At 36.9% G+C, this 11256-nt stretch overlaps 1 protein-coding gene across 4 annotated transcripts in view; it reads right to left on the reverse strand.

The window, feature by feature from the left end:
* The window catches only part of LOC124380328 (calcium-binding protein 7), a 38579-nt gene extending 27781 nt beyond the window's left edge, over positions 1 to 10798 (reverse strand). For 2 of the 4 annotated variants that reach the window (XM_046841188.1, XM_046841192.1), the window contains exon 1: positions 9657 to 10798. In XM_046841188.1, coding sequence (XP_046697144.1) covers positions 9657 to 9765 — 109 coding nt within the window. In that variant the 5' untranslated portion in view covers positions 9766 to 10798. Of the gene's footprint in view, positions 1 to 7673; positions 7720 to 9656 lie in introns of those variants that run through there. The other 2 variants (XM_046841189.1, XM_046841191.1) reach the window with 2 other exon arrangements.
* Positions 10799 to 11256: the final 458 nt, after the last annotated feature.

Consider the following 11256-nt stretch of genomic DNA (forward strand, 5'->3'; position numbering starts at 1 on the left):
CAAACATGGCTATACAAACAAAAAAAATTGCAGAAGAGTGCTAAAGATGCTAACTGGAATGTGCTACACAATGATGTGATGCAAAAGAGGGGAATCTTTATATGACAAATTTTTGCCTGCTCGTTTATAACCAAAATCAACAGTCTGGTAAAGTGTGTCATACCTGTAGTATTGGACGGAACGTTATTTTAGTATTATATTGAATTGAATCTCTGGGAAAAACCTGGGGTAGACGATTTGTTAGATTAAGTAGGAATAATTTCATATCCATTTCAACAAGCTGATGCGGCTTTCTGGAAATGTTTAAACAGTTGTAAATTAACTCCCCGAAATAGTTTTTGTTTCCTCTGGCTATTATAAGTCATGCAAGTGAAACAAATGATTTGAAATGCCTCTGATTGTCGGCGCATACAAATCAGAGTTTGTTCAGGGATTCAGAGTTTTCCTAGTAAAAAAAATAATAAAAAATGTACGATGCAAATAGGAGATAACTATTTTCCTGCTCCATTTTTTATTTCTCAGTCTTATGAGGAACACGCCAGGGGGTGAAGCGTCGGATCTGAGAAACGCAGAAGACCCGTGGCTTATGGAGCACCGCGGCTGTCAGGAGGCAGATCGTTTCCTTAATGCCGCAGCTTCTCTGTCAGTTATTTATGCATAGCTTTCTAGATGTTGAGTCTACTTCTTGTCTTCCATCTAGATCGTGCTTTCGCTCTTTACTGGCATACTGGTATAAACAAATGTATCATAAACATCATTTAGGATTCTTCTGTCCATTTAAATGACACTGATATGAGCACTGTAAAGCCACAACTCTCTGCGTCTTATTACAAACTGATTACGGGCTAATGATATGAAGTTTTTCCTAATAAAATGTCAGCGATAGATAAACAGGAAGTATATAATTGAATAGCGGGAAAGATTTATTCTAAACATAAGCCAGAAGCACAAAAAAGCCTGATGGTGTGAAGGTTATAAATCATATAAATAATGAAGTGAAAATAAAGTGATTGATTGCAATTTAATCAAAAACTTTCACTGTTTTAAATGTACCTTAATTTAATTTAAGAATTTTCCCTTTTTTAACACTATAATCAACATGCGCATGGACAAATATTGATGCTTTATGCAAATGTATGTTTATTATTAGTGAAACCAAACTCAACATAGAGCATGAAGACAAAATATTCTTGTAAATGTTTGAATTACGGTGCTTTAAATGGCGTAAATCATCAGGACACCGAACGGAACTTTTTTCATGTTTCCACACGGACGGTTTTATTCGCCGGATGTCTGCATAATTTTGATTTTAATGCTTGATTTGAGACTTTCCGCATCAGTAAAGCAAGATAAAAAAAATATAAGATAAAGATTAAGGAAAAAAAATCATATTAAATGTGGGCCACATCAGTGTTTGTCATTGCTGTCTATTCTTTAGCTAATTATTTTTCCTAGAATTGGTGACATTTTCTCTCTCATTTGTGTCTCCGGAAATGGTGTAATTGAGTGAAACATGAAATAGTTTTTGCACAATAGACAGTTTGGGAAAGGTCAAATTTATAATGTTTAGAGTGTAAAGATTAAACACTATTAACATGTGTATATAAAAAGCAGGTTCTTGGTAAGATAAAAGAGAGAGAGAGAGAGAGAGAGAGAGAGAGAGAGAGAGAGAGAGAGAGAGAGAGAGAGAGAAGCAAAAAAGCCATACAATAAATAAAAACAAAAAGTAAAGCAAAAAAGAAAAAAAAAATTTTTTTTTTTTTATTTGTATAATTGTTATTATTATTATAATATTAATAATAATAACAAAAACTAGAATGAATTCATTAGTTTTTCTTCTTTCGGCTGCTTTCATTATGGGTTGCCACAGATTTTGCGTCTCCATACTACTCTGTCTGTACCCTGTCCTCTACATCTGCCTCTTTTAACCCAACTACCTGCATGTCTTTCCTCACCACATCCATAAACCTCCTTCTTGGTCTTAGCTTTTTCCTCCTTCCTGGTGTCTCCATCCTCAGCATTCTCCTGTTGATATACCCCATGTCCCTCCTCTGCACATGTCCAAACCATCTCAGCCGTCTCTTACCTTTTTCAACCATTTCACCTCATCCACCTTCACCACCTCTACTCCTCATAATTCCATTGCCCTCCCATGCTTTTAATAATAATAATAATAATAATAATAATAATAATAATAAAAATTATAATAATAATAATTCTTACAGCAGTGAGAATGCATGACTATAAACACCAGATAGAGATGTCATATAACAATATAAGCACTGTATGCTACTGCCACCCTCCACCCCCACCCCGAGGGCAGTACTGAGTAAATCCTGCATGGCGTCCCATTCGAGGCCGCTGTCACAGTATTGAATCTGCTCTAGGTTGCATCTCAGAGGACTTCATCCGTCACTGCTGATTTTTACTGCGCTGTTTGTACTGCAATGATTTTTCAGTACATTTAAGTATTGACGTTTTTATTGAACACAAGCTCCCATTTAGTGTTTCTCCTGGCACTGACTAAATCCTTACATAGTAGCGAATAAAAAATTGCTTCATTACCTAAAAGAAAGAAAACAAATGATAACCTCTGGGGGGGTGGGAATGTAGATGTTACCGCACTTCAGTTGTTGATTCGGTGTGAACTTTTTTCATGAGGGATGAGTTTCATCAGCAAGTACATGCAAAGAGCTCAGGCGCATAGATACATCCCTGGACTATGCTGAAATTTCCGGAAACCTTTACCCTAATTATGTGTCTTCTTTTCACCGACAGTCATTTATTACCCAGCATGCTCGCCTTCACTGCAGGCACCGTGTGCACTTTCCTGCCAACTGGATGGTGGAAAATGTCTTCTTCTGAATGGAATTTAAAGCTATCTATCTATCTATCTATCTATCTATCTATCTATCTATCTATCTATCTATCTATCTATCTATCTATCTATCTATCTATCTATCTATCTATCTATCTATCTATCTATCTATCTATCAGTATTTCTATCAGTCTACCTATTTATATATTTGTCTGTTTGTCTGTGTGATCTATCTATCAATAAATCTGTCTTTCTATCTGTCTGCTTGTCTGTTTGCCGGTCTGTTTGTCTGCTATCTATCTGTCTGTCTGTCTGTCTGTCTGTCTGTCTGCTTGTCTGTTTGCAGATCTGTTTGTTTGTCGTCTGTCTGTCTGTCTGTTTATCAACATTTTTTTTAATCTGTCTATTTATCAATCTGTCTGTTGTTTAACTCTCTGTCTGTCTGTCTGACTGTCTGTCTGTCTGTCTGTCTGTCTGTCTAGTTATTGTTACTTTCCAAAAAGAATAAAACTGTTCACACTCGATGTGAAACATACTGAAACATAAATCATTATTTACACGCGTTCTCTCACGCCACCTTCGTCATGGTTACCCATGACTGATCCTGCGTCTTCATGTCCTACAGGAGTATGTGAAATTATGCTGTGATCCATGACTTTTCAGCAAGTGTTTGATGGCAGGTAGAGATCGTTCTCTCTCACACGGGAAAACACCATTCTCCACGCTAGCTCGTGTGCCGCACAGACACCCCCTAATCCCTACCCTTTCATCCAGCATCCAAACGCAGATTGAATCACGGATGCAGTTCCACCTCTGCCATGTCTGCCAAGCGCTTTAATCAAGCTCGAAACAAGCTCAGCGGCCGATCGTCATGGTGCAGCGGAATGCCATGTGGAGCACGTGGCCAGGTGCAGGAAACATCTGGGAATTTCCTCAGAACAGCAAACACTGTCAATCAGAGTGTTCCTGGCATAGCATGAGGCAACTCTATATCCGGAACGTGTCTCTGAAATAAAGCAGCTGCAGTACGACTGGCCTTTCACTTTCCTTAATACACTTGTGAAGGTTTTTTTCTTTATCTGCGGTGTCAGGGCTGCTGAATAAAAACCATTTAGCATGGAAAGAATTTCTCCAGATTTTTAATCCGGACCTGAAAATCGAGATCAGATGGGATATCTTTCCAGAACGCTGAGAGCATGTTCTCATTTTTTTTTTTAGAAGCTTAAAGAAAGCAAACTTTCATTGTAGATAACAAATCAGTTAAAATCCGATCATCGTTCGACACGCATGAGATAGGATCAGATGCTAAACGGGTGAGACACATTAATTTAAATAATAAAAACGTGAATTTGCATTAAACTAAATGTTTCTATTCTATATATATCATTTAGTTTAATGCAATACATGCTTTTATTATATTTATTATATTTATTAAATTAAGTAATAAATCATTAATCATTAACAACCCTTCACACCCTGGACACAACATCTTTCAGCTCCTTCCTTCTGGCAGGCGCTACAGAACTTTGTCCACAAAAACTGCCAGACACAGAAACAGTTTCTTTCCCCAAGCAATCACCCTCACTAACAACTGACCATAATTATATTCCCTGCTTCACATCTATGAGTACTGCACAGAACTGTCAGTCATCACATTATCTGTATATGTTACACACACTATTGCTGCTATTTACTGTACAAAGTTTTATAGTAAACTCTTTATCATACCTGACACACAATACTGTCATTTGCACCACCATGCACTCCCACACTTTATGTACATTACTGGTCTGTATCCCTATTTATTACCCACACTGTCTATATTGTCTAACATTGTTTGTATTGTCTATATTGTCTTGTATAGTCTGTTTTTTTCATGTATAGGTTTTTTATTTATGTCTGTACTTTTGAGAGTAACAAACAGCTGGAACCAAATTCCTTGTGTGTGTCAACACACTTGGCCAATAAACCTGTGTGTACATATATATATATATATATATATATATATATATATATATATATATATATATATATATATATATAAAGAGAGAAAACCTTTTTTTTTTAGCAGGCATTTTATTTAAATTTGTTATACAAACATATATTTTGAATGTTTCTAATAATAAATGATGTAAATACAAAAATGTATTAAAATTTAAATTATTATAAAATTAAAATCTAACATGGACTTAAAAACAGAGAATGAAGTCACCTTGTTCTCTGAATCTTGACAATTATTATTGGATCACGGATAATAAATAAATGCTGGCATCCAATGTGGCATCCTATCATTTCATAATCATAATCATATTCTTACTGGCAATGGTGAGTATACGTTCTCTGACTTGAATTTCTTTAATTTTCTTATAATTCCTCCATACTCCGTCCCTAATGTTATTTTTCCTCTCTTTTGGACACCAAGCTGCTACCTTGATTCGTTAGCTGATAAAAAAAAATGTAAAATTAATTAAATAAGTGCTTGGTAGCTCTTTACACAAATATGAAAATGTATACAGCTGTGGAAAATTAAAAAAATGGTTTCTGAAGCAACATTTCTGCCTGCTTTGAGGTCACATCATGCAGGATTACATGTAAAACATGTGCTGCTGGTTGAAGAGGGAAAAATGGCTACTGTGAAATAGATAATAAAAAGCCTCTGTGACCATTCGCCTGCTCTGGTTGCTGATTTTGGATGCCTGCATTCTTCTCCAGTGGCAGGTCATTAAATTTACTGGATATCTGTGCTTGGATGTTTGGAAATAAATTCCTACCCAAAGTCTTCCGAGTGAAGTATTCCCAATTGGTGGCCATCTTGTTTTCACAAGAGACATGAGCTGAGTCATTTTCAATCAACCAAGACTCATTTTTAAACGTAAGAGACACGTGTACGTGAAAAAGGTCAACAGGATGACATTTAAAAGGCACAATAATGCCAAGTATTATAAAATATGATCAAATAAATGCAAAAAAAGTTTGGATCTATCGTTTAAAAAGAACAAGCTAATGTACAAGTGTTTCTGTGTATACACTGGTGTAAGAATCTGATGTAGGAGTCACGTTTTTGCTAAATTCTTTGCCAATATGTTTTTTTTTTTTTTAACTAAAATACAGCACTTTCCCAATCGGTAGCAATACATCAATGTTTTAGTCTTGAGACCACTGTTTTTATTAACTATCTATAATTACATTACTTTCCCCCAAAACTTTTAGGACACATTTGGATGCACACAGTTGAAAAGGATGCCTTTGGATGCAATAACATAAAAGTTTGCCTTCACTTGAACTTAGAGACCCAAACCTGTTCCAGCATGACAATGACAAAGCATAGATTAGAGAGCTAGATCTCCTGCTTTAGACCTCTGAGCTCAACCCCATTGATCAACCCCTCTTTACTAACACCCAGGTGCCTGAATGGATCTGCACAAATCTCCACAAACACACTCTAAAATCTACACACTTCCCAGGACTGAATATGGAATCGATTGCGAGAAAACTCAAACGAACAAATCGAATGGTCATGTGCCCACAAACTATTGTCTGTATTGTGTATATGTGAATAATATCAGATATGAGATGCAGTTCAGTGCTCTATTCTTCTGCACATCAGACATTTTGAGATTTACTATAGTTACAGACCCACTGTGAGAGAACCCAACACACTCTCGCCACAGTCTATCTTCAAAGTTGGAAGGAACAAGATGTTTTTTTAATGTAATTGAGTGAAAAGTAGGAAAATCTATTTTTTTTAATTAATTGTCCTCTGATAAACTGCAGATACTTGAAGAAATGTATTAAAGTGTTGTAATGAAGTAAAAATACTTCTGTAGTGTTCATCACTGCTGTTTATGTATTTGGACTACTAGGCTCTCAGGCTCGTTCTTTGTACCCTTTTAGCGATATTAGATACCTTAAATGCCATTTACTACATCTCTAAAGAAAAAGTATGTTTTATTGTCTGGAATTGTCATAATACTGACATATTGACATAAATACTGTAACATCCTGACTTTTTAATTATTTTTATTTATTTATTTATTCATACAGTTAGTTAGTTCGTTAGTTATTTTGCCCTCTGTGCATTGTCTTTACTGTTTTGGTTAATAGTGGTGCACTCCTAATGTTGACTTTTATGTACAAAATGTTGAAACAAGCTACTTTTCATAATTCCTCATGATATTTTCACAGCAGAGGGTTTGGGTTATTTAGACATCAAGATCAGTCTTATTTACATTTACATTTAAATTAACAGATGCGCTAATCCATAGTGACTTCCATTTATCTTAGTTATACCACTTGGCAGTTGGGGATTAAAAGCCTCAACTCTCAAGGGTCCTGAGCTTCCAATGGGAAGTTCAATGTCTTATCTACAGAGGATTTCTTTCATTGCATGTCGTCTGTTTGTTATCTCAGCAACGTACACTAGTTTTTCACTACACTACGTTTTGCTTCACATGGCATCATGTGATCTCGTAAACCGACAGATCTCGATCTCGATTTTCAAGCATCCATAATAAAAACCCTTCATTAGAATTTATTATCATTGATTAACTGAGCATACTTGACCTATTGACAGTATGCTAAGTCGCACATCGCAGGTGAATCGTCTCGTCGCACAATGCTGTTAGTGTTTTACATAAGTTGACCGTCACTCTGGTAGCGTGACGTCATCAGTATTGCGTCAGTGTTAGCTACTCTAATCCACAGAGTGGCTCTTGTGTGCATCTTTTCATTATATAAAGTGATTTACTGAGGTGTCATACATAGAATATTCTTTCTTAAAGCATTAGACACAAATATCAAATGTTAACGAGATCCTACAAGCAAAAATAATATAACTTGTTTATTTTTGACTCACGTCTGTGTTTTAGCTCCACTGTCTTTCTCGCTTTCATATCAGACAACACTAATCCGCTCTTGAAGTGTGTGTGGGAATGTGCCTGCCTTTGTTTGTGTGTTAGTGTGCCTCTTCTTGACAGTGTTTACAATTTGCCTTGCATATCGGAGGATGCGCTGCAGTCTTGTGGATCTGCATCCTGATGCAGGTGTTAGAGACGTGTGTGTGTGTGTGTGTGTGTGTGTGTGTGTGTGTGTGGTAGTCTGACAAGATGGTTTTGTTCATCATGCTGCCCGTTGTAATAGCCTGTCACCTCAGCGAATCGCCAAGCACTCACCCCTCCCCTGCTTATGGTTTATATTGGAATGAGCCACAGCTGACACCGTTTCCTCTCCATATGAAAGCCGTATGTCACAATACAATTTTTTATGCCTTTTTTTTGCATTTTGGAAAGATATGTTTCCACACTGACGCATCTCTTCTTTAGCATAGACCCTCCAATCAGTTTTTGGTCAAGGTGTCTTCGATGTATTAAAGCCATGAGTCACAGAGCTGAGTTTAGAACTGAGTAATGAAATTCGTAAACATAACTTGTTCCCGTCTGTGGCCAAGTACTTCCCAAAAGGATAAGGAGATTCAGAAACGCTCATAGAGACTCAACAATAATTTGAATTATTGCTTTAACCTTGAAGGAAGTCAATAGACTACAGCTGAAAACTGGAATTGAAATTGATTTCAGTTCTGTCTCGCACACGTGGACGGGTTCTCCTTTAAAATACTTTTTTTTCTATTCACTTTTTAAAATTCTAATCAACATTACGCTCGCTGATCATTTGACTTGCAATTGCAAAAAAAACAAATAAATAAATAAAAATTAAAACGCATTTTTGTCAAGAGGGAAGAAAAAAAATGACTTCAGAACCTCTGAGTTTGCTTTTTGATTTAGATTGAAAAAACTAAGTTTTGGAGAACTGGAACACTTGATCATGGTTGATTTTTCAACAAATTAGGCTTGAAATTGTTAAAAAAGAAAACAAAAAACTAAGAAAATAAAACAATTGCACTAAAAAAAAAAAAGTCAGCAGCTACCAGAAGAGTGTTGAAAGATAATAACAATAAAAAAAAAAAAAAAAAATATATATATATATATATATATATATATATATATATATATATATATATATATATATATATATATATATATATATATATAATGTGTGTGTGTGTGTGTGTGTGTGTGTGTAGGTATGTGTGTGTGTGTCTGGCATGCTTTATGCAAGATATATAAATATGGGACCGTATAAAATAATAATAATAATAATAATAATAATAATAATAATAATAATATTAATATTAATAATTATAAGATATCAAATTAAACATTAAAGAAAGTGAGTGCTAAAAATCTCTAAATATTCCATTAATATGATCATATAAACATGTAGATTCTGATTCTTGTATTAATATTATTCTGTTTATTTATTTCTTAATTGAATACAACTGCCAATAAATCTGTTGCAACAAAGAATTGTTGGTTTATTCATAATTTAGTAACTCGGTTACACTCAATATTCTTCTCAGCAGCAGTAATAATTAGAAATAAACCAGTGGAAAGTTTCAAGCCTGTACAATATGCAACAATTTTTCCAAACACTTAGCCAGAAGAACATGAAACATTATTTTTTCCTAATGAAAATGCATTTCTACACAGCATTCCTTCAATGGAAGAACCCCCAGAAACCCATGAGAGTAGATTAACAGGTGCTCTGAGACTGGAAGTGACAATGGATGCGCTTCTTATCCATGATCATGCTGCCTTTCAGGGAGGAAAGACCTCGCTCGTGTTGGAGATTAACAAAGATTTAAGTTCCTAATATGCTAGAGGTGAGGAGCCCACAAAAGAACCGAATATGACTGAGAATGAATGACGGAAAGGCTTCATGGATTGGTGCGTAATGATGATCGGATTAAAGCTCATCCAGTGCGCGAGGCGCTCGGACTCACCCTCAACCTCATCTTCAGGTAGGTTGACCGGTGTCCCGTACGAGAGGATGTCTGGGATGGTGCAGATCCCTCGGTACATCAACGTGGAGGTGACGGGGTGCATGGGCATGTCTGCGCGCCGGAGTCCAGATCTTCATATATGACCATCAAAATCAACTTTTCCTCCACTTCCAACCTCAACGCTCCTCGGGCGAGAGAACACGACGAGTCGAGCTCCTCCTGGGGGGGCGAAAAAAAAGGCGCAAAGATCTCTCATCCGAGAGCAGGAAAGCAGAAACCACGGCGCATATTCCTCTCCTGCGAGGCGCGCGCCGAGCTGTCCGCGGTCCTCAGGCGCGCGCGACTATCCTGCATCGTCTACCGAGCTCTGCTCATGCCGTGCATCGCTATGTCGGATCTACACACTATATTCTCGTGAATGCATAGTTACCTGCTCAAGGTGACTGAACTGCGCCCCGATGATTCCTGTGCAATACGTTTTTTTTTTCTCACCCGTTGCCAAGGCGACGCGTGAAGGCGGTCCTTCTTTAACATACAGTATTACCTCTTAAGAGCCACTGGATGCATGCTGTTCCAAACCTCTCATTCTTCTGACATTCCCTTTTTTTTCACAAAAAATATATTTTGCATCAAACCTTCATCTCAGTGGTCCAGAATTGTTCTACATGATGGTTCTACGCTATACTGGTACTGCCCTGATTGGTCCCATAATTATACCCAAAAGATTTGCTTTTCCCCCCTAAAAAATAAACAAACACTTGATCATGTCAAGAAAATGCAGCTGATACTGAAGACAAAGCAGATTTGCACCCAAACACTGCTGCTGTACTCATAAAGACATGATCACAAACAAGTCAGCAGTCCACTTACATCTCCCCAGAAGGGAAAGAGGGGGCTCCAGGATGGGTGACTGGGCAGCTGAACAGGTGACTTTCTCTCCTCAGATCAAAGAGATCCCCTCCTCAGTTTAGAAGGTTTATTGTTTTGTTGCATGGCAGTTCTCGGGGTCTGGGATCATAAATAGATCTGACTATCTTTACACATACATCAATTTGTGTAACTGCGGTAAACCTGAGGACCTGTTGGAATTTAGGAGAACCTGTTGGACACAAGGAGAACATGCAGACGAAAGGATCCCAGGATCAAATTCTAAATCTGTGTAAATCTGGAGACCATAAGGACCTTATACCAAATACATTGATATATGTAAATATGTGTGCATATTTAGACACCAGAAGATATAGTTAGTGTAATCTAGATGTTATTGGAACATCTGAATCCAATTCCAATCCAGAAGTGACCACAAATCCATAATAGAATCAAGTTCAGACATGAATCACGTGCCGATGAATCCTTCTAAATACGTATTTTAACATTTGACTCATGCATTTCTCAACTGACTTCCAACTGGTGATATAAGGGTTAGAGGTCTTGCTCAAGGACCCACCAGTGGCAACTTGGTGGGTTCGGAAGTTACTTGTTTGCTGTTACGCATGTTTTACTTTCCTGAAGCTTTTGTTCCTCCCCTGCATTGCATTACTACCTTCATGTTTGTTACCTCCTCATTTTGGACCATAATCTCAATATCTAATTTGGATTT

Source organism: Silurus meridionalis, chromosome 27, assembly GCF_014805685.1.
Source record: "Silurus meridionalis isolate SWU-2019-XX chromosome 27, ASM1480568v1, whole genome shotgun sequence".
NCBI classification, from domain to species: Eukaryota; Metazoa; Chordata; class Actinopteri; order Siluriformes; family Siluridae; genus Silurus; species Silurus meridionalis.